This window comes from Ranitomeya imitator, chromosome 1, assembly GCF_032444005.1.
Source record: "Ranitomeya imitator isolate aRanImi1 chromosome 1, aRanImi1.pri, whole genome shotgun sequence".
In the NCBI taxonomy this organism is placed as follows: domain Eukaryota; kingdom Metazoa; phylum Chordata; class Amphibia; order Anura; family Dendrobatidae; genus Ranitomeya; species Ranitomeya imitator.
Window position 1 is genome coordinate 187,135,584 of NC_091282.1, and position 24,944 is coordinate 187,160,527.

Sequence of the window (24,944 nt, forward strand, 5' to 3'; positions counted from 1 at the left end):
CATAAGTCCATAAAGATGAATATCTAAGCAGAGCACCACATAAAGCCCCTCCCACAGGCCGCCACGAAGCACCAGAAGCACCAGATTCTCATTAACTCAAAACTACAAATACAGATTAAACAACAACCACAAGACAGATTTAATCAACCAAGTTATCACTTTAATCAGTATAATGTCATCAACCTGACACTGTCTGTAGTTTATTGGGCAAAATCTTGCTGACGGATTCACTTTGAAGGAGTATTCTCACCTCCAAGATGTTATCCCAATATGTAGTAAGTGTACTTACAATAATAATAGCAAATACCTTCGATTAGAAATGTAGTATAGTTCTTCTGATTCGCTCTGTCTCTTACCGCATGTGCAGGTCATTGCAGAAGCTTAGGTATCCATGGTTATGACCATTAACAGCTAACTATCTGTATGAGTGGTTCATAGATACTATTGGTATAGGATCTTGGAGATGGGAATACGTCTTTCATACAGTACATCTTATTCTGGTCTTGTTTTTATTAAGAAAAATAATGACGCTGTGATTGTATTTGCTTTAATTTAAGACCTTCTAATGGCCAGATGTTTTTCATTATGTCCATGGGGTTAAAGGGAATCTGTCACCCCAAAAATCATATATAAGCTACGGCCACCAGCATCAGGGGCTTATCTACAGCATTCTGTAATGCTGTAGATAAGCCCCAGATGTAACTTGAAAGGTAAGAAAAACAGGTTATATTATACTCACCAAGGGGCGTTCCCGCTGCGGTCTGGGTCAGATGGGCGTTGTGGTCCGCTCCGGGGCCTCCCATCTTCATACGATGACGTCCTCTTCTTGTCTTCCTGCCACGGCTCCGGTGTAGGCGTACTTTGCCCTATTGAGGGCAGAGCAAAGTACTGCAGTGCGCAGGTGCTGGGCCTCTCTGACCTTTCCCGATGCCTGCGCACTGCAGTACTTTGCTCTGTCCTCAACAGGGCAGACAGTACGCCTGCGCTGGAGCCGTAGCAGGAAGACAAAAAGAGGACGTCATCGTATGAAGATAGGAGGCGCCGGACCCGGACCGTGACGCCCATCGGACCGGACCGCAGCGGGACCGCCCCTGGGTGAGTATAATATAACCTGTTTTTCTCATCTTTCAGGATACAACGGGGGCTTATCTGCAGCATTACAGAATGCTGTAGATAAGCCCCTGATAGCGGTGGCCTTAGCTAATATACAATTTTTGGGGTGACAAATTCTCTTTAACATATTATTTGTGCAATCGCACAGGGTCTCGAGAGGTAAGAAGGTAGAATTGGGCATTAACTATTGGACTGTAAAGAGCACAGGTATTGCTCCTGCACAGGGGCCCTGTTCTGTCTGTTTCCACTAGTGCTGATACGTAAACAATTCAAACAGGGTGTACTTAGTTTTTCACATGACTGTACATCTATCTGATACCTCCACAACTTCATAGCATTTAATCAGTGACAACATTTGAAGTCTTCTAACCCTTTCAAAACACCAAAGTAAATAAAAAAAACTTGATCAATCATCTAATGTTCGTAAAACAAAAACTTACCAAAAGTATTTTCCCACTTGCTTCTTATTCTTGTATACAACCAGCCCTACGGAGGTGAGACCTAAAAAGTATTCAGAGTTGTTTTCCCCCTATAAAAAAAAATAATAAAGCACAAAGTATTGAGAAATGTCTCTATTACTATGACGGTTGTACAGAAGACAGAGGCTTTACATGAGCTCCATCAAAAACACTTGTCGCACCATTTATGTATTTTAGGTCCCTTTCCAACCGCCTTCATACATGCAATTTGTTTCTGCTTTCGTGTTCCAGTCGCCACAACCAGCATCCAAAAGAGTCATAAGAGCAGGAGTTAAAAATTGCTGGTTCTTAACATCGGATTCTGATGAACTGCGGGAGATCTGGGTGTTGTGTCTGTAATAGGCACAAAAAGTGGAAGTATTATGGATATCTTCCTTAAAGAGATAGCCCGAAACCCAAAAGTAAATTTAAATGAATTAATAAATCTTTAAAAATGAATAATTTTAGTAATTTAAGTCATGGTAAAATTCCCTACCCTTCACTCTGTTTTCAACTTAGGGTTCTGTTTATATTACTTACTTCCTATGATGATTTGAGAATCCCAGTGCATGATGGGATACTCAAATAAACAATCATCTGCTGGCTGAAAGTGCCGTCACTCCCCTTTCTGCCCTGAAACGAAGAGTCATTGGGAGGGAGGCACATCCCAGCGCTCCTCTGACTCTGTTTGCCGCCCTGAAACCCAGCGTCATCAGGAGGCAGTAACACATTTCTTCTCTTGGCCAATGAAATGAGACATCATCACTGACATCAGTTTTATAGGTTGGGCTGTGTATTTTCTACTGCACATGCGTCGCTAGTGCGAAGAAGAGGGAATGTAGAGGGAAGTGATTAGTGCTGAAGAAAATACACTGTCCAGCTAATGAAATTAATCTCAGTGTTGACGTCGCGTTTCATGCGTTGGGAGTGCAAGTACCGCCCTCTGATGCTCCGTTTCAGGGCGGCAAACGAAGAAAGGGGACTGTAGGGGTGTTCCAGACCCTCCTCCCCCTCCCGATGACAGTTCATGTCAGGGCGGGAAGGGGAACGACAGCAGATTCAGCCAGCAAATGATGACTCGTTTGAGGATCCAATCAGGCACTGGGATGCTCAAACTACAGTAATTGTTATAGCAAGTGGGTAACACAAACAGAAAACAGCTACAGTGCCGGCAAAAAAAATATTTACAAGTTCAATGAAAGCACAAAATCTTAATATTCAAGTGGATTCAAGTGTTTTATTGTGGATATTTTATTACAATTAGTATTTTGTCATGTCACCCATACATTTTATCACCATCTGCAGTCGTCTAGGCATGGATTTAGCACCCCACACCATCACACTGTCAGGGTGTTTAACAGTCTTAACTGTATATTTTGGGTCATACCGTGACACGGTAATCGGACGACGCATGACCTTTGAGCCTCCCCTTACCAGCCTGAAAGTGCTATCATCACTAAACATCACTTTCTTCCACACTTCAGATATCCAATCTTGATATTTCTTACAAAAGGCAAGCCTTTTCATCTTCATTGCTGCTGTGAGCAGGGGCTTCTTTGCGGCACGGCAACTTGGTAGACCCAGGTCCTTCTGCAGGCGGTGATGAATTGTCCTAGTTGCGATGTTCTGGAGGAGCATAGGGTACTTGTTTTTTAGTTCAATGGCAGTTATAGAAAGATGTGACATCACTTCACGTTTCAGAAGCTTATCAGTCCTTGGTGAAGTCTTCTTAGGTGTGCCAGAGCGTGACTTCCTCTGCGGTACCATCCCAGGAAGCAATGATGCCGCCGACCGCTTCAGTTGATAAATTGCTTCTCTTGACACTCCCAGATATCTAGCTACAGCAATCACCGAATCCCCCTTATCGAGCAGAGTCTAGGCACGGGATTTCTCTTCCATTTTAAGCTTCTTTCGACCCATTGTGGGAGATAATAAAAAAAACTGAGGAAGATAATAAAAGATTGCCTAATAGCAAAACTGGCTGAGCTGCACATAACAACCAATCAGAGTGCAGCTTTCGCTCTACCAGAGAAGTGAAAACTGAGCGTTGATTGGTTGATATTTGCAACAAAGCCAGCTTTAATATTAGACAGTTTTTTATTATCTCCCCCATTGTGTACACTTTTAAAAAGTGAAATTATGATGTGGATTTTACATGTAAAGTTTTTTTTTGCTGCGCAAGTGTAAAGATTTTTTTTGCCGGCACTGTAACATAGAAAAAACTCAGAAAAAATACATACCATGAGATACGGCCTTCCCAAAACCTTGTCTGATGACAAATGCACATCTAGCAGGATGCAGCAGGCCTAATAATGGCAAGGGGCAACACAGGTGAAAAGTACTGATAATAACAGCCACCCCAACACCAGACAGACATTGGGGGGGCTGGCTGCCTAGTAGAAAAAATGCACATTGATATAACTTGCATAGGACGCCAGTCACACAGGTGATACACAGTGTCTGGCGCGCAGCCTATTAATGATGCCCCTGTCCTATGCAAGCTATAACAATGTGCATTTTTTCTACTAGGCAGCCAGCCCCTGCAATGTCAGTCTGGTGTGGGTGGCTGTTTTTATCAGTAGTTTGCACTTGTGCTGCCCCCCTTGCCTTTATCAGTGGAGGGCTGCTGCATCCTGCTAGATGTGCATTTAATACAAACAGAACCCTATGTATAGGGTGAATAGTAGGGAAATTTACCATTACTTAGTCATAAATATTATTAGTTTTTAAAGATTTATTAATAGAAATTTACTTTTAAGGCTTATTCACAAGTCAGTATTCACTCAGTATTTTGCATCAGTGTTTGTATGCCAAAACCGGGAGTGAAACTTTCAGAGAAAAACTATAATTGAAAGGTGGACACTTGTTCTGTGTTTTGTAGAAACTCCTGGTAATGGCATACAGATACTGATCAAAATTACTGATGTGTAAATAAAGTCTTAGGGTACCGTCACACTATACGATTTACCTACGATCACGACCAGCGATACGACCTGGCCGTGATCGTTGGTAAGTCGTAGTTTGGTCGCTGGAGAGCTGTCACACAGACAGCTCTCCAGCGACCAACGATGCCGAGGTCCCCGGGTAACCAGGGTAAACATCGGGTTACTAAGCGCAGGACCGCGCTTAGTAACCCGATGTTTACCCTGGTTACCAGTGTAAAAAAAAACAAACACTACATACTTACATTCCGGTGTCTGTCCCTTGCCGTCTGCTTCCCGCACTCACTGACTGCCGGCCGTAAAGTGAAAGCACAGCACAGCGGTGACGTCACCGCTGTGCTCTGCTTTCACTTTACGGCCGGCAGTCAGTGAGTGCGGGAAGCAGACGGCAAGGGACCTGACGGACACCGGAATGTAAGTATGTACTGTTTGTTTTTTTTAACATTTACGCTGGTAACCAGGGTAAACATCGGGTTACTAAGCGCGGTCCTGCGCTTAGTAACCCGATGTTTACCCTGGTTACAAGCGAACGCATCGCTAGATCGGTGTCACACACACCGATCCAGCGATGACAGCGGGAGATCCAGCGACGAAAGAATGTTCCAAACGATCTACTACGACGTACGATTCTCAGCAGGATCCCTGATCGCTGCTGCGTGTCAGACACAGCGATATCGTATGGATATCGCTGGAACGTCACGAATCGTACCGTCGTAGCGATCAAAATGGCACTGTGTGACGGTACCCTTAGGTTTAGGTTTTAAAAAGGTGTGGCACACCATTTGTTTTTTTGTAATTATTAGATTTCTACATTTTTATATTATCTAGTTATTATGATAAAGAATCCTACTGGACCCATTGTAAGTCAGTGTGACTATAAGATAAGTTTATAATTAAGATATGATTATAATACACATAGATGACGGACCAATAGCCCCAAAAATAAGCAAAAAGGTTAGATTTTCTGTTTTTATAAATGAAGCCCAGCGTATAACATATGTGACACATCATTTTGTTGGGGATATCATTATATTTTGCCTTATTACACAATTTAAGCCTCTATGTTATTATAATGCATTTTATGATAGTAACAAATGCTTCCCATATTTCATACTGAAGAATGTACGTATAACAAAAATCTACATAAATATATATTAGGATTTATACTCTGCTCAATGAAGAATAAAATATGAATTCTCATTTCAAACACATAAAAACTATAAGGCTTGTAATAAGGCCAATTCCCTCAGATAGGGCTAATGGAACAGAAACATTTACATTGTTAAACCTTTACGCCTGTAACTGAATATGGCAAATACATTTATTCTGTTTAATTATACTCAGCAAGGGCACATTACAGCCAATTAACAGTTTATATAGAGTCTGCCGAAAATGACGAGATTAAGTACTAAAGTCAACTAATCTGGCAGAGGATGTATCCATCTCTATGTTTCTGTGATATAAACTACTTTGGGATTTTTATATTACGAAATGTGAGTCAACATTGGAAAATATATCAGAGCTGGAACAAGTAGGTGCAGCAAGTGCCCCCTAGGGCGCCATCAGAGTTTCAATTTCTTCAAGGAAAATATTATTAATATTTTAATTTATTAAAACTAGTATTTTGTGGGCCAGCCTTAATTGAAAGTATACTCGAGTAAGATTTTATTAATGTATCTTAAAGTGTAACTAAACTTTTATTAGACTTCTGATAATTTGGAACTCCTTTAACATTCTGTAGATCACTCCACTGAATGCTCAAATCATTTTGGAAAAGTGCTCAGCATCTGCATAAGTACTGTATGTGCAAAGCAGTGACAGCGCACAATAGAAAGTTTATGAGCCCAAACACTACTGTGTGTGCTCTTATAGAAGCTCAGTGCTTGTGATTTGAGCAATCCACTGGTCAGGATCTGGACCACCACTAATCTACAGAATATTTATTGGGCTTCAAAAGAATAAGAATAAATAAAAATAAACTATTAAAGTTTAGTTACACATCTCTGTCCGCCTATGGGCTAGAGCAGAGATCCCCAACCTTTCTCACCTTGAGAGCCACGATTTGCTATAAATAGGGTTCATAGCCACATTCAGCTCTGAGGGCGGGTGGCAAGGTCCTGCCACACTCCTAGTCCTCATTACCGGTATACTGGCAGCCAAAGCTTTTCCACTGAAATCACACCCAGGCAGTATGCCAAGGTCCAGGGTTTCCTCTCTTCGGGTACCGTCATACTAAGCGACGCTGCAGCGATACAACGATCCGGATCGCTGCAGCGTCGCTGTTTGGTCGCTGGAGAGCAGTCACACAGACAGCTCTCCAGCGACCAACGATGCCGGTAACCAGGGTAAACATCGGGTTACCAAGCGCAGGGCCGCGCTTAGTAACCCGATGTTTACCCTGGCTACCATCCTAAAAGTAAAAAAACCAAACGCTTCATACTTGCCTTCCGCTGTCTGTCCCCGGCGCTCTGCTTCTCTGTACTGGCTGTGAGCACAGCGGCCGGAAAGCAGAGCGGTGACGTCACCGCTCTGCTTTCCGGCCGCTGGGCTCACACTGAGTGCAGGAAAGCACAGCGCCGGAGGACAGACAGCAGAAGGTAAGTATGAAGCGTTTGTTGTTTTTACTTTTAGGATGGTAACCAGGATAAACATCGGGTTACTAAGCGTGGCCCTGCGCTTAGTAACCCGATGTTTACCCTGGTTACCAGCGAAGACATCGCTGAATCGGCGTCACACACGCCGATTCAGCGATGTCAGGAGGGAGTCCAGCGACGAAATAAAGTTCTGGACTTTCTGCAGCGACCAACAACATCACAGCAGGATTCTGATCGCTACTGTGTGTCAAACTGAACGATATCGCTATCCAGGACGCTGCAACGTCACGGATCGCTAGCGATATCGTTTAGTGTGACGGTACCTTTACCCTCATTCAGATCTGCTCTTCTGTGGAGGTCTACACACAAAAGTCACCATCTAGACATCTGCTCTTAATAGCTGTTTGCTACACCTAGTGCTAATGTACTTAGCTGGCAGACTGCCACGAGTCAAACATCATGGGCCTGTGAGCCACATGTGGCTCTTGAGCTACAGGTTGGGGACCCCTGGGCTAGAAGAACATTTTAGTGTTTCCACAAGCTTAAAAATGCCACCATGCCCTTTAACCCCTTTTCAACGTTGGGCGTAATAGTACGCCCACGTCGGATTCCCCCTATTTGGTGAGGGCTTTGGCGCTGAGCTTGACCTGCAAACAAACAAGCCTTCATATGGCCATTTTGACAGAAAAATACAAAAAAAGTTATGGCTCTGGAAGAAGGGGAGCGAAAAAACAGAAATTCAAAAACTTAAATAACCCTGGCCATTAAGGGGTTAAGCCACTTATGCACGAATAGTCCTATTTGTAGGGCAAATACTGAGATGGCTGTTTCTTAGGTGCTTTACTGTTTATTGGTTTATTGAGGAAAATAATCTGTATGGCAACACGTCCAAATGGCATAAGACCTCACCAAACAAATGTAACTATGACTGCTGCAGACTTTGAGGTTCATTTTGAAGACATTGCCGTGAGCAGCAGAAGTGTCTGTCCCACTCCTGAGGAACATTTTTAAGATGGCATCACAAGAGAAAACATCTCGCTGCTGAATAAGACATCAATCCAGACGTAATAAATGAATTAATGACTTATTCTACACATTTTGAAGTATATAGTTACTTCTTCCTCAGGAAATTACCACACGGATAACTGTATATGACCTTTATTATTTATTACATTGCTCATGTATAAAATGGGCACCATTCAGCTGTACCAAACGGAAATACGGATCACATATGGAAGTAAAAAAAAATGGAAAACACGTGGCATACAGACTGTCTAAGAATGACAATATGGGCAATAATTTACGTGAAACCATATTTTGAAAGCTATAATTTTTTTATTTTTCTGTTATTGGAGATAAATTCTGGCCACTTGCTTTTTTTAATGGTGTTCAATAGTCAAGATAAATAGCATGCTTATTTTATAATATGGGTCATTACAGACATGGGAATACAGAATACGGTATGTATAATTTCCTTATATTCTATTAAACTTTTTTTTTTTTAAATTGGATGCTATTAGAAAAAAAAGTTATATGTTATATGAAACCTTCAAAAAGAACCTGAAGACCTACGTCTTCCGACAAGCCTACAACCTGCAGTAATCACCGATCGACCAAACCGCTGCACGACCTGCTCTATCCTCACCTACTGTATCCTCACCCATCCCTTGTAGATTGTGAGCCTTTGCGGGCAGGGTCCTCTCTCCTCCTGTACCAGTTGTGACTTGTATTGTTCAAGATTATTGTACCCGTTTTTATTATGTATACCCCTCCTCACATGTAAAGCACCATGGAATAAATGGCGCTATAATAATAAATAATAATAATGTTGCTATATTATAGACCAGTAACTACGTTTTACTTAACTTGTGTGAGCGCTTATTTGTTGCAACACAAATTAAAGCTTTTTATTTTTTTGGTGTTCCCTGTGTAGAATAAATATCCTGTTAATTTTGTAGATGTCCACTATGAGGAGAGAACCCAACCCAGGAGACGGATATTAGTGTTTTTATTTTCATGGGGGGGCAAACATTCAGATCAAGAAGGGGTTGTTCAAGTAGAGGACAATCCTTTTAATGTGTTGTCATATTGTAAAGAGACCTAAAGCGAACCGGTCATCAGGATTTTGATAAGTAAGCTACAGGCATTGTCAGGTTGGCGCTGTTACACTGAAATAAAATAATACCTGGGTTGAAGAAATCCGTCTTGTTCTTGTGCAATAAGTATTAGAGATTTTGAGGTAATGAGATGCTCATGCTCAGGGCGGGACTGTGGGAGACTTTTTTCCTGGTCTGGCCTCCAGCAAAATGGCGCCGGCAGTGGAGCATCCACAGTAGCATCTATCATTTTGCCCATAAATGCTATGGCCCATCTACCGCCACCATTTTTCTGGAGCCATATTCGGCTGGTGGGCTGTGCTTGTGCAGATTGAGAGCATTGCTTGAAGATAGATGCTACTTCGCATGTGCCGCCAGCTTCATTTTGTTGGAGCAAAAAAAAAAAATTGACTCCATCAAAATGGTGATGATGCATGCGCAGTAGCATCTATAGGCAAACATGCGCTGCAGCCATTTTGCTGGAGTTAATTTATTTTATTTTTAAAAGACAACAATATTTACTGCACAAGCACGGTATTTAATATAGGTAGCAGGTTCAGTGACGTGTCATTTAAGCCAGAATGATGACAACAACAGAGCACCAAAAATGCCCGCCCGCAGTCCTGCCCCAGCGCACGAGATTCTCATTAACTGAAAACACAGATTTAAGCAACAACCACAAGACAGATTTCATCAACCAAGGTATCATTTTAATCAATGTAACAGCGCCAACCTGACAATGCCTGTCACTTAGAAAAATCCTGATGACCGGTTCGCATTAACTTTTTAATTTTTTTCATTAATAGACCAGTGCTTTGGCTTGTTTTTATTGGCAGGATAAGTTATAGTTTTTATTGGCACTACTTTGGGGATCATTTTGCTGCTTTGATCAGTTTTTCATTATAGTTTTTGGGACACGAACAAAAACAACCAATTCTGGCAGGTTTTTGTTTGTTTGTTTGTTTTTTTATTTATTTTCAAATGATCACCAGGCAGAATAAACAACATGATAAACTTATAGTTCAGGTGGTTAAGGATGCAGGGATATCAATTATGAATATTTTTTACGTATGTCTTATTGCTTTTCACAATAAAATCTCTTACCGGTAATTTAAGAAATACATCTTTTGTTGTGTTAAATTAAGCCACAATTGTTTTATTTTTTTGACGTTTGTTTTATGTTTTTTTGCTTAGTCCCACTGTGGGACTCGAACTTTTATCAGTTTGATCGCTGGTTTAGTACACTGAAATACTTCTGTATTGCACTGAATTAGATCTGTCAGTCAGGTAATTAGACCCTGCTGCTAGCAGGGCATTAAAAGGGCTTCCATATTTTGCTGACCCAGAGGCACTTGTTAAGCCTTGGGTTTTCATCAGCATCCAGGGATCGCGTCACAGGAGGCCAGTGAATTAAAGTACAGAGGGAGCCTTCACTCTCTGTCAACCATATAGATGAAACAGTTGCTATAGATTCCGGCATTTTAAGGGTTAAACGGTCAGGGAAAAAACAGCAAAACAAGGCAGAGATGCTTACGTGCCTAGGCCTCTAAACAAATGCACCAATCAGGATCAGGATGCAGTGGACCCATGTGGTTAAGATGGAGACAACACAGGTGCAGCATAACCGATGAGGCAGCCACTCTCAACCTGCCAAAGTAATGGAGGGGATGGCTGCTTGGCACATTGCTACACATAAAATTTTGTCTTGTAAACTGTGGTGTCTGTTCACATGGGGTGCATTTGGTTAGCGCTGGGCAGGCCTGTCTGATCTAATAGAAGGGTGTCACTACTAGGCCTGCCTGGATGCTGTACATCTCCATTGTGTAAACAGAGCCACATACAAGTCTTTTATGTGCAGCAATGTGCCAAACAGCCACCCCCTCCATTAGTTTGGTAGGTCGAGAGTGGCTGCCTCATCGGTTATGCTGCACCTGTGTTGTCTCCATCTTAACCACATGGGTCCACTGCATCCTGATAGTGCATTTGTTTAGAGGCCTAGACAGGTAAGCATCTCTGCCTTGTTTTGCTGTTTTTTCAAATTTTTGGAGGATCTCCGAATCCTCTTCTTGTGCTCTTGCTATTTAGAATTAAACGGTCAGGGATCAATTACAGGATTTTATGCATTCTTGATTTGTTTGAACTGGTGTATTGTACACAGATTATTATGACTAATTATCATTTTACAGCTCACAGTAAGTGTCTTAAATGCCGCTAATGCCTATATTTTACAATTAAAGACTGTAGACATACAGTAGGAAAAATACTGTAAGTATTTGATTGTTGTGAATTCCGCTCTTGGGCTCCCTCCGGTGGTTGTAAGTAGCATTTTTGTGAGTTCGGCTCTTTGGCTCCCTCCTGTGGTTTTGAGTGGTATGGCTGCTTCTTGGATTTAGCTTCAGCAGCTGTTTTCACTGATCGTCTTTCTGGCTCGGCTATATTAGTCTGGCCTTATCCCTCATTCAATGCCAGTTGTCAATTGTTCCTGCCTGGAGTCATTGCTCTTAGGACTTTCCTGACACTCTGACCAGTTCATCAAAGCTAAGTCCTTGCTTGTCCTTTTGCGGTTCTCTTGTTGTGGACTTTGTTGTTCAGCACTTTCTTTGTTTTTGTTCATTTGTCCAGCTTTTCAGTATGGATCTATTCAGTTAAGCTGGAAGCTCTGGGCAGCAGAGTTTGCCCTCCACACCTTTAGTCAGGTGTGGAGATTTTTGCATTTCTCTGCGGTTGACTTTTTCTAGTTTTTATTACTGACCGCACAGCGTTCTGTCCTATACTATTTTCAATCTAGCCAGAAGTGGCCTCCTGTGCTAAATCTTGTTTCATACTACGTATGTCATTTCCTTCTCCTCTCACAGTCATTATTTGTGGGGGGCTAATCTATCCTTTGGGGATTTTCTCTGAGGCAAGATAGTTTTCCTGCTTCTATCTTTAGGGGTAGTTAGCTCTTAGGCTGTGACGAGATGCCTAGGCCGAGTTAGGAGCATTCCACGGCTACTTCTAGTGTTGTGTTGAGCTTAGGGACTGTGGTCAGTATAGTTGCCACCTGCTCAGAGGAGACGCATGTCGCTCCTTAATCACCAGATCATAACAGTACAACTGGCCAAAAATGAGCTGAATGCCTCGCAAAAGAAGAAAGAGAAAAAGAGTTCTGAGCCATTTTTTTTTTCTTTAGTTTGTTTTGTCTTTTTCCTTCCTCTTGATCTCTGGGTGATTCGGGATTTGGATGCAGGCTTGGATGTTCAGGGTTTGTTTTCTCATGTGGATCAGCTTGCTGCAAGAGTACAGAGTATTAAAGATTATGTGGTTCAGACTCCGGCCTTAGAGCCTAGAATTCCTACTCCGGATTTGTTTTACAGGGATAGATCTAAGTTTTTGAACTTTAAAAATAACTGCAAATAGTTTTTTGCTCTGAAACCCCGTTCCTCTGGTGACCCCGTTCAGCAAGTAAAGATAGTTATTTCTCTACTGCGTGGCGACCCTCAGGACTGGGCATTCTCACTTGAGTCAGGGAATCCGGCATTGCTTAATGTAGATGCATTTTTTCAATCGCTCGGATTATTGTATGACGAACCTAACTCTGTAGAGCATGCTGAGAAAACACTGTTGGCCCTGTGTCAGGGTCAGGAAGCGCCAGAATTATACTGCCAGAAATTTAGAAAATGGTCTGTGCTCACTAAATGGAATGAGGACGCTCTGGCAGCAATTTTCAGAAAGGGTCTTTCTGAAGCCCTTAAAGATGTTATGGTGGGGTTTCCCACGCCTGTTGGTTTGAGCGAATCTATGTCTCTGGCCATTCAGATTGATCGGCGCCTGCGCGAACGCAAAGTGGTGCACCATATGGCAGTGTCCTCTAAGCAAAGTCCTGAGCCCATGCAATGTGATAGGATTTTGACTAGAGCGGAACAGAGGGGATACAGACGTCAGAATGAGCTGTGTTTTTACTGTGGTGATTCTGTTCATACTATTTCTGATTGCCCTAAGCGTATTAAGAGGGTCGCTAGATCTGTTACCATTAGTACTGTGCAGCCTAAGTTTCTCCTGTCTGTGACCCTGATTTGCTCATTGTCATCTTTTTCTGTCATGGCATTTGTGGATTCAGGCGCTGCTCTGAACTTAATGGACTTAGAATTCGCTAGGTGCTGTGGTTTTTCTTTGCAGCCTTTGCAGAGTCCCATACCCTTGAGGGGTATTGATGCTACACCATTGGCCAAGGATAAACCTCAGTACTGGACGCAGATGACTATGTACACGGCTCCTGCACATCAGGAAGATTGCCGTTTTCTGGTGTTGCATAATTTACATGATGTTGTTGTACTGGGTTTTCCATGGTTACAAGTACACAATCCAGTGCTGGATTGGAAATCAATGTCTGTGACTAGTTGGGGTTGTCAAGGGGTACATAGTGACGTTCCTTTGATGTCAATTTCCTCTTCCCCCTCTTCTGATGTTCCTGAATTTTTGTTAGATTTCCAGGATGTATTCGATGAGCCCAAGTCCAGTTCCTTTCCACCACACAAGGACTGTGATTGTGCTATTGACTTGATTCCTGGCTGTAAGTTCCCTAAGGGACGACTTTTCAACCTGTCTGTGCCAGAGCATGCCGCCATGCGGAGCTATGTTAAGGAGTCTTTAGAGAAGGGGCATATTCGGCCGTCTTCGTCACCATTGGGAGCGGGATTCTTTTTTGTTGCCAAGAAGGATGGTTCCTTAAGACCCTGTATTGATTATCGCCTTCTTAATAAGATCACGGTCAAATTCCAATATCCTTTACCTTTGCTTTCTGATTTGTTTGCTAGGATTAAGGGGGCTAGTTGGTTTACCAAGAGACCCGTTGAAGCGCTGACATAGGCGCGAAACGGCCGTCGTCACATCCTGCTCACCTCATCCCTTGTTCCACTGTCCCGGGCCGTCTATGTGATGGCGTTTTAAAGGCTTGAATAAAGATTGTTGCACCACACTGGACCGGTGAGTGTTGCCGTACTTCTCTTCAGATTTCTGGTTTACCAAGATTGACCTTCGAGGGGCATATAATCTTGTTCGTATTAAACAGGGTGATGAATGGAAGACTGCATTTAATATGCCCGAAGGCCATTTTGAATACCTTGTGATGCCATTTGGTCTCTCTAATGCTCCATCTGTGTTCCAGTCTTTCATGCATGATATTTTCCTTGACAAATTCCTGATTGTGTATTTGGATGATATTTTGATTTTTTCCGATGATTGAGAGTCTCATGTGAAGCAGGTCAGGATGGTATTCCAGATCCTTCGTGATAATGCTCTATTTGTGAAGGGGTCTAAGTGCCTATTTGGAGTTCAGAAGGTCTCTTTTTTGGGGTTTATTTTTTCTCCTTCGTCTATAGAAATGGATCCTGTTAAGGTCCAAGCCATTCATGACTGGATTCAACCCACATCTGTGAAGAGCCTTCGGAAATTTTTGGGCTTTGCTAATTTTTATCGCCGTTTCATTGCCAACTTCTCTAGTGCGGCTAAACCCCTGACCGATTTGATGAAGAAAGGCGCTGATGTGACTAATTGGTCCTCTGAGGCTGTTGAGGCCTTTCAGGAGCTTAAACGCTGATTTACTTCTGCTCCTGTGTTGCGTCAACCGGATGTTTCTCTTCCTTTTCAGGTTGAGGTTGACGCTTCTGAGATTGGGGCAGGGGCCGTTTTGTCACAGAGGAATTCTGATGGTTCCTTGATGAAGCCATGTGCCTTCTTTTCCCGAAAGTTTTCGCCTGCAGAACGCAATTATGATGTCGGCAATCGGGAGTTGTTGGCTATGAAGTGGGCATTTGAGGAGTGGCGACATTGGCTTGAGGGAGCCAAGCACCGCATTGTGGTCTTGACCGATCATAAGAATTTGATTTATCTTGAGTCGGCCAAGCGGCTGAACCCTAGACAGGCTCGGTGGTCCCTGTTTTTCTTCCGTTTTGATTTTGTGGTCTCATATCTTCCAGGATCTAAGAATGTTAAGGCGGATGCCCTCTCTATGAGTTTTTTGCCGGATTCTCCTGGAGTCCTTGAGCCGGTTGGCATTCTTAAGGAAGGGGTGATTCTTTCTGCCATCTCCCCTGATTTGCGGCGGGTGCTTCAGGAATTTCAGGCTGATAGGCCTGACCGCTGTCCTGTGGGGAAGCTGTTTGTTCCTGATAGATGGACAAGTAAGGTGATTTCTGAGGTCCATTGTTCAGTGTTGGCTGGTCATCCTGGGATTTTTGGTACCAGAGATTTGGTTGCTAGGTCCTTTTGGTGGCCTTCCTTGTCGCGTGATGTCCGTGCTTTTGTGCAGTCCTGTGGGACTTGCGCCCGAGCCAAGCCTTGCTGTTCCCGCGCTAGTGGGTTGCTTTTGCCTTTGCCCGTCCCGGAGAGGCCTTGGACGCATATTTCCATGGATTTTATTTCGGATCTTCCTGTGTCCCAGAGGATGTCTGTTATCTGGGTGGTTTTGTGACCGGTTCTCTAAAATGGTCCATTTGGTACCTTTGCCTAAATTGCATTCCTCCTTTGATTTGGTTCCATTGTTTTTTCAGCATGTGGTTCATTTGCATGGCATTCCGGAGAATATTGTGTCTGACAGAGGTTCCCAGTTTGTTTCCAGGTTTTGGCGGGCCTTTTATGCTAGGATGGGCATTGATTTGTCTTTTTCTTCGGCGTTCCATCCTCAGACCAATGGCCAAACTGAGCTAACTAATCAGACCTTGGAAACCTATTTGAGATGCTTTGTGTCTGCTGATCAGGATGATTGGGTGACTTTCTTGCCGTTGGCCGAGTTTGCCCTTAATAATCGGGCCAGTTCGGCTACTTTGGTTTCGGCCTTTCTTTTGTAATTTTGGTTTCCATCCTCGTTTTTCTTCAGGGCAGGCTGAGCCTTCTGATAGTCCTGGTGTTGATTCTGTGATGGACAGGTTACAGCGGATTTGGGCTCATGTGGTAGACAATTTGACGTTGTCCCAGGAAAAGGCTCAGCGTTTTGCTAACCGCCGTCGGTGTGTTGGTCCCCGGCTTCGTGTGGGGGATTTTGTCCTCTCGTCATGTTCCCATGAAGGTTTCTTCCCCTAAGTTCAAGCCTCGGTTTATTGGTCCTTATAAGATTTCTGAGATTATCAATACTGTGTCTTTTCGTTTGGCCCTTCCAGCCTCTTTTGCCATCCACATAGATCTTGTTGCGGAGATATGTGGTGCCCGTTGTTCCATCTGTTGATCCTCCTGCCCCGGTGTTGGTTGAGGGAGAGTTGGAATATGTGGTTGAGAACATTTTGGATTCTCGTTTTTCGAAGCGGAAGCTTCAGTATCTTGTCAAGTGGAAGGGTTATGGCCAGGAGGATAATTCTTGGGTTGTTGCCTCCAATGTTCATGCCGCCGATTTGGTTCGTGCTTTTCATTTGGCTCATCCTGATCGGCCTGGGAGCTCTGGTGAGGGTTCGGTGACCCCTCCTTAAGGGGGGGGTACTGTTGTGAATTCCGCCCTTGGGCACCCTCCGGTGGTTGTAAGTAGCATTTTTGTGAATTTTTGTGAATTCTGCTCTTTGGCTCCCTCCTGTGGTTTTGAGTGGTATGGCTGCTTCTTGGATTTAGCTTCAGCAGCTGTTTTCACTGATCGTCATTCTGGCTCGGCTATATTAGTCTGGCCTTATCCCTCATTCAATGCCAGTTGTCAATTGTTCCTGCCTGGAGTCATTGCTCTTAGGACTTTCCTGACACTGACCAGTTCATCAAAGCTAAGTCCTTGCTTGTCCTTTTGCGGTTCTCTTGTTGTGGACTTTGTTGTTCAGCACTTTCTTTGTTTTTGTTCATTTGTCCAGCTTTTCAGTATGGATCTATTCAGTTAAGCTGGAAGCTCTGGGCAGCAGAGTTTGCCCTCCACACCTTTAGTCAGGTGTGGAGATTTTTTCATTTCTCTGCAGTGGACTTTTTCTAGTTTTTATTACTGACCGCACAGCATTCTGTCCTGTACTATTTTCTATCTAGCTAGAAGTGGCCTCCTGTGCTAAATCTTGTTTCATACTAAGTATGTCATTTCCTTCTCCTCTCACAGTCGTTATTTGTGGGGGGCTAATCTATCCTTTGGGGATTTTCTCTGAGGCAAGATAGTTTTCCTGCTTCTATCTTTAGGGGTAGTTAGCTCTTAGGAGCATTCCACGGCTACTTCTAGTGTTGTGTTGAGCTTAGGGACTGCGGTCAGTATAGTTGCCACTTGCTCAGAGCTAGACGCATGTCGCTCCTTAATCACCAGATCATAACATTTGATACACTGACGATTTTGTAAGTTTTCCCACTCTAAAGAATGGAGACGTCTGTAATTTTTATTGTAGGTACACTTGGGAGACAGAATATTATATAAAAAAATTCAATTGCATTTTATTGCATTAAATAAGGACTTGATCACCTACCAACCAGTAAGAATTTTCTTTAACCCCTTTCTGACCTCGGACGGGATAGTACGTCCGAGGTCAGATCCCCTGCTTTAATGCAGGGCTCCGCGGTGAGCCCGCATCAAAGCCGGGACATGTCAGCTGTTTTGAACAGCTGACATGTGCCCGTAATAGGCGCGGGCAGAATCGCGATCTGCCCGCATCTATTAACTAGTTAAATGCCGCTGTCAAACGCAGACAGCGGCATTTAACTACCGTTTCCGGTCGGAGACCTCTATGGTTACTGATCACCGGTGGCTGTGAGCGCCACCCTGTGGTCGGCGCTCACAGCACACCTCCATTTCTGCTACATAGCAGCGATCAGCAGATCGCTGCTATGTAGCAGAGGCGATTGTGCTGTGCCTGCATCTAGCCTCCCATGGAGGCTATTGAAGCATGGCAAAAGTTAAAAAAAAAAAAGTTAAAAAAAACGTGAAAAAAATAAAAAAAATATAAAAGTTTAAATCACCCCCCTTTCGCCCCAATCAAAATAAATCAATAAAAAAAAAATCAAATCTACACATATTTGGTATCGCCGCGCTCAGAATCGCCCGATCTATCAATTAAAAAAAAGCATTAACCTGATCGCTAAACGGCGTAGCGAGAAAAAAATTTGAAACGCCAGAATTACGTTTTTTAGGTCGCCGCGACATTGCATTAAAATGCAATAACGGGCGATCAAAAGAACGTATCTGCACCAAAATGCTATCATTAAAAACGTCATCTCGGCACGCAAAAAATAAGCCCTCACCCGACCCCAGATCATGAAAAATGGAGACGCTACAAGTATTGGAAAATGGCGCAATTTTTTTTTTTTTTTAGCAAAGTTTGGAATTTTTTTTCACCACTTAGATAAAAAATAACCTAGTCATGTTAGGTGTCTATGAGCTCGTACTGACCTGGAGAATCATAATGGCAGGTCAGTTTTAGCATTTAGTGAACCTAGCAAAAAAGCCAAATAAAAAACAAGTGTGGGATTGCACTGTTTTTGCAATTTCACCGCACTTGGAATTTTTTTCCCGTTTTCTAGTACACGACATGCAAAAACCAATTATGTCGTTCAAAATTACAACTTGTCCCGCAAAAAATAAGCCCTCACATGGCCAAATTGACGGAAAAATAAAAAAGTTATGGCTCTGGGAAGGAGGGGAGTGAAAAACGAACACAGAAAAATGAAAAATCCCAAGGTCATGAAGGGCTTAATAAACCCTCCTACTCTGCACTCACTACCTGTATTAACTGCACCTGTTTGAACTCATTACCTGTATAAAAGACACCTGTCCACACACTGAATCAATCACACTCCAACCTCTCCACCATGGCCAAGACTAAAGAGCTGTCTAACGACACCAGGGTCAAAATTGTAGACCTGCACAAGGCTGGGATGGGCTACAGGACAATAGGCAAACAACCTGGTGAGAAGACAACTGTTGGCACAATTATTAGAAAATGGAAGAAACACAAGATGACTGTCAATCTTTCTCAGTCTGGGGCTCCATGCAAGATCTCACCTTGTACGGTAAGGATGATTCTGAGAAAGGTCATGAACCAGCACAGAAATACACGGGAGGATAAGGTCAATGACCTGAATACAGCTGGGACCACAGTATCAAACATTACTGTTAGTAACACACTATGCCCTCATGGATTAAAATCCTGCAGGGCACCCAAGGTCCTCCTGCTCATGCCAGCACATGTTCAGGCCCGTTTGAAGATCTTCAATGACCAATTGGGTGATCCTGAGGAGGCAAGGGAGAAGGTCATGTGGTCAGATGAGACCAAAATTCTTAATTTTTGGTATCAACTCTATTTGCCGTATTTGGAGGAAGAAGAATGATGAGTACAACTCCACGAACATCATCCCAACCGTGAAGCATAATGGGGGAAATATCATACTTTGGGGGTGCTTTTCTGCAAAGGGGACAGGATAACTGCAATGAATTCAAGGGAGGATGTATGGGGTCATTCATCATGAGATTTTGGCCAATAACCTCCTTCCTTCAGTAACAGTATTGAAGCTGGGTCTTGGCTGGGTCTTCCAGCATGATAATGACTTGAACCTCAGATCCAGGGAAACTAAGGAGTGGCTCAGTAAGAAGCATTTCAAGCTCCTGGAATAGCCTGGCCATTCTCCAGACCAGAACCCAATAGAAAATCTTTGGAAGGAGCTGAAACTCAATGTTGCCCAGCGACGGCCCCGCAACATGCGCACATTGCCTTACAGAAGTCAGAGGAGCATTGAACTGTTTGGCCTCGCCAAGGATGCACCAAGCTCATGTGTATTAGCAGTCATTTTATGCTATCAGACTCCATCTGATTCATTGATTCTCATGCATGGCAGCTTGGCATGGCAATACGCGATAGATGCTAATGCGCAGGCGCAGCAGATGGCGCCATTTTGATGGTGATTTTTATTTTCAGCACAGCAATATAATAGGCACTAACTGACAAGTGATAATGCACAGGCGCTGCCTTTTGGATGAAGTGACATGTTTTTTCAAATGCACACAGTACCGTATATTCATTATGTAAACTAGCGAGCAGGTCAGTGAGGGCTCAGTGACCTGTCAGCAGGCTGCATTATGAATATCTAATCAGAGCACCACATACCCCAACCCCGCCTTAGGGCACGAGAATCTCATTAACACAATAATGTAAATAAAGATTACACAACAACTACCAGAAGGATTTCATCAACCAAGGTATAATTTTATTCAGTATAACGGTGCCAGTAGGTTACCTGTAGGTTACTGTGCACAATCCTGCTGACAGGTTCCCTTTAAAATTATTTTATATTTTTATATGCCCTTGATACACAAGTCTAAAAGTGTGCTTATAGCTGGTTTTATTAAACCAAATTGGCAAAACATTGGGAAACTTTATGGAACCGCTTTTTAAACTGTGCAATTTTAGGTTAAAAATCCTAAATAAATCCACACGGCCATGCAGAAATTAATAAAATCAGCTGATACTGACTCTTTCAAGGTCCAGCACAGTGTCTCTGTCACTGCTACAGTGATTGTGTACAGGTTGTAGCAGTGACTTCACATCTACAGCGCTACAGCCAATCACTGGGCTCAGCGTCTTTATCAATTCACATAGGCAAATCCGCCAAGCCCAGTGAACGGCTACAGCGCTTTAACATGGTGTCAATGCTCCAGCCTATACACAATCAATGAAGCAGTGGTTGAGGCACAGCGCTTGCCCTGGGGGGTAAGCAACAGATACATTTTATTATTTTCAACACGGCCATGAGGATTTATTAAAAATATAAATAAATACAAAAAGGAAGACCCCTTTAGGCTATGTGCACATGTTGCGGTTTTTGCTGCGGATCCGCAGCGGTTTTGATGCTGCGGATCCGCAGCAGTTTTCCATGCGGTGTACAGTACAATGTTAACCTATGGAAAACAAAAACCGCTGTGCACATGCTGCCAAAACAAACCGCGCGGAAACGCTGCGGTTTATTTTCCGCAGCATGTCAATTCTTTGTGCGGAATCCGCAGCGGTTTGGCACCTGCTCCATGTTAAAAATCTGCAGGTGTCTAAAACCGCAGTGGAAACCGCACAAAAAACCGCGATAAATCCGCAGTACTTTTTGCACTGCGGATTTAATAAAATCCGCTGCGGAAAATTCCGCAACGGAATCCGCAGCGTGTGCACATGGCCTTAAAGTTAATAATATATCTGAGGAATAATTTTATATTCCGAAGACAGCATGTAATAGTGAAAATAAATATTTGCATAATTGTTACTTATTTTATTCCTTTCATTTACACATGGCAAAGAGATAATAGTTCTCTGGTTTAGGTTCAATTACTGTTGTTTTTTCCTATTTGTTTTTTAGTAGAAGCTCAAAATAATCGTTCTAGGCAGATAGATACACAACAAAGAAAATGACTTGGAAAGAAGAAATATAATTTTTTCAGAGAATAGAGACTAATTTAGCACTTCTAACACTTATCACTCTAAAATAAAGGCTTTCTTCCTTCCTTTCTTCTGTTCTCTTCACAAGTTGGGTAAAAATATAGACAATTTTGCTTGATTATGTTTTATGTGAAACAGTCACAAATACAAGTATAGTACACATACAGTGGGGCAAAAAAGTATTTAGTCAGTCAGCAATAGTGCAAGTTCCACCACTTAAAAAGATGAGAGGCGTCTGTAATTTACATCATAGGTAGACCTCAACTATGGGAGACAAACTGAGAAAAAAAAATCCAGAAAATCACATTGTCTGTTTTTTTTAACATTTTATTTGCATATTATGGTGGAAAATAAGTATTTGGTCAGAAACAAAATTTCATCTCAATACTTTGTAATATATCCTTTGTTGGCAATGACAGAGGTCAAACGTTTTCTGTAAGTCTTCACAAGGTTGCCACACACTGTTGATGTTATGTTGGCCCATTCCTCCATGCAGATCTCCTCTAGAGCAGTGATGTTTTTGGCTTTTCGCTTGGCAACACGGACTTTCAACTCCCTCCAAAGGTTTTCTATAGGGTTGAGATCTGGAGACTGGCTAGGCCACTCCAGGACCTTGAAATGCTTCTTACGAAGCCACTCCTTCGTTGCCCTGGCGGTGTGCTTTGGATCATTGTCATGTTGAAAGACCCAGCCACGTTTCATCTTCAATGCCCTTGCTGATGGAAGGAGGTTTGCACTCAAAATCTCACGATACATGGCCCCATTCATTCTTTCATGTACCCGGATCAGTCGTCCTGGCCCCTTTGCAGAGAAACAGCCCCAAAGCATGATGTTTCCACCACCATGCTTTACAGTAGGTATGGTGTTTGATGGATGCAACTCAGTATTCTTTTTCCTCCAAACACGACAAGTTGTGTTTCTACCAAACAGTTCCAGTTTGGTTTCATCAGACCATAGGACATTCTCCCAAAACTCCTCTGGATCATCCAAATGCTCTCTAGCAAACTTCAGACGGGCCCGGACATGTACTGGCTTAAGCAGTGGGACACATCTGGCACTGCAGGATCTGAGTCCATGGTGGCGTAGTGTGTTACTTATGGTAGGCCTTGTTACATTGGTCCCAGCTCTCTGCAGTTCATTCACTAGGTCCCCCCGCGTGGTTCTGGGATTTTTGCTCACCGTTCTTGTGATCATTCTGACCCCACGGGGTGGGATTTTGCGTGGAGCCCCAGATCGAGGGAGATTATCAGTGGTCTTGTATGTCTTCCATTTTCTAATTATTGCTCCCACTGTTGATTTCTTCACTCCAAGCTGGTTGGCTATTGCAGATTCAGTCTTCCCAGCCTGGTGCAGGGCTACAATTTTGTTTCTGATGTCCTTTGACAGCTCTTTGGTCTTCACCATAGTGGAGTTTGGAGTCAGACTGTTTGAGGGTGTGCACAGGTGTCTTTTTATACTGATAACAAGTTTAAACAGGTGCCATTACTACAGGTAATGAGTGGAGGAAAGAGGAGACTCTTAAACAAGAAGTTACAGGTCTGTGAGAGCCAGAAATCTTGATTGTTTGTTTCTGACCAAATACTTATTTTCCACCATAATATGCAAATAAATTGTTATCAAAACAGGCAATGTGATTTTCTGGATTTTTTTTCTCAGTTTGTCTCCCATAGTTGAGGTCTACCTATGATGTAAATTACAGACGCCTCTCATCTTTTTAAGTGGTGGAACTTGCACTATTGCTGACTGACTAAATACTTTTTTGCCCCACTGTATATTAGACATGTTACACCCTTTATATACCCGTAAACCCTCTCAATATACTAATGAATAGAGAGGGGAGAGCTGGACAGAAATGTTCAGCGTTCCTACCAGAGACTCCTGATTGAGGCTGACAGCCGAACACAGACTTTCTGCTGAAGTCCCATGCAGTGTTCAGGGTAAGTCGGGTTGAACATACGGCTTTTATCTTCACACTAGTTTCCTTACTTGTCCAGGCCTCAAAACAAATGCACTAACAAGGTTCAGTGGACCCATTTAAAGATGGCGGCACAGGTGCAGTAATACCGATAAGGCCGGTTTCACATTAGCGTGTACCTGATCTGCGGCGGGCTGCGGATTTCCTCCGTGAAGACCCACCCTCGGCCGCACCTCCGCCTACTCCTGCATGCGGCCTGCGTACCTATTTTTAACATTAAGTACGCAGGTCGTGCGGCTGTATGCGGATGCTGCCGCATGCGTCGTTTTGACGATGCGGCGACCAGCGTAGGACGCAGCCTGTAGCATTTTTTTCCCGCATCGTCAAAACGACGCATGCGGCAGCATCCGCATGCAGCCGCACGACCAGTGTACCTAATGTTAAAGATAGGTACGCAGGCCGCATGCAGGCCGCATGCAGAAGTAGGCAGAGCTAGCGGCGGAGGTGCGGCCAAGGGCGGGGCTTCACGGAGGAAGTCTGCAGCCCGCCGCAGATCAGGTAAACGCTAGTGTGAAACTAGCCTTAGGCAGCCAGCCTACAATCAGGGGATTGGCCGTTTGGAACACCAGTGCAACAAAATAATGCAGTCTGTATGTGGCAATGTACACACAGAAACTGCAGAGCATCTGGCTCACAGCCTTTTAATGACGCCCACACTCTTAGATCATGCGGACTGCCCAGTGCTAACTAAAATGCATCCTGTGTGAACAGAGGCCACAGTTTACAGAGCCATCTGGGCCCAAGTGCACCCTGAAAAGATATAAAGTGCAGTTGGGCCCAGATGGTTCTGTAAACTGTGGCCTCTGTTCACATAGGATGCATTCTAGTTAGCACTGGGCAGCCCGCCTGATCTAAGAGTGTGGGCGTCATTAATAGGCTGTGAGCCAGATACTCTGCATCTTCTGTGTGTACATTGCCACATACAGACTGTATTTTGTTGCACTGGTGTTCCAAACGGCCAATCCCTGATTTTAGGCTGGCTGTCTCATTGGTATTACTGCATCTGTGTAGCCGCCATCTTTAATTGGGTCCACTGAACCCTGTTAGTGCATTTGTTTTGAGGCCTGGGCAGGTAAGCGTCTCTGCCTATTTTCTTGGTGCTTTTACAAATTTTTGGAGGATTTTCACGTCCTCTTTTTGTGGTTTTGACATTAGTTTCCTTACAGGGATTTTCCCACAAACAAAATTTAAATGTAATCAACAGTTCTTGGAATAATAATAAGTTCCACAATTGGATGTGATTTGTCATGATCCATTTTTGGATGCGTGGCAGCTCTGGTTCCACTATAATTTATATGTAGCTTTTTTTTCCCTTTCAGGCCATGAGGGGTTAATGTCAGTTTCCCTTGCTGGCAGTGTACTGCAATTGCAGAGTTGTTAGGTCAGCTGATGTGGGTGGTGACCACTCCCAACATCCTGTAAATGGTC

At 43.3% G+C, this 24,944-nt stretch overlaps 1 protein-coding gene across 3 annotated transcripts in view; it reads right to left on the reverse strand.

The window, feature by feature from the left end:
* The window catches only part of EPB41L4A (erythrocyte membrane protein band 4.1 like 4A), a 466,075-nt gene that overhangs the window by 144,043 nt on the left and 297,088 nt on the right, over positions 1-24,944 (reverse strand). For all 3 annotated transcript variants that reach the window (XM_069752770.1, XM_069752780.1, XM_069752789.1), the window contains one exon: positions 1,554-1,642. In XM_069752770.1, the coding sequence (XP_069608871.1) occupies positions 1,554-1,642 (89 nt within the window). The remainder of the gene's footprint in view (positions 1-1,553; positions 1,643-24,944) is intronic.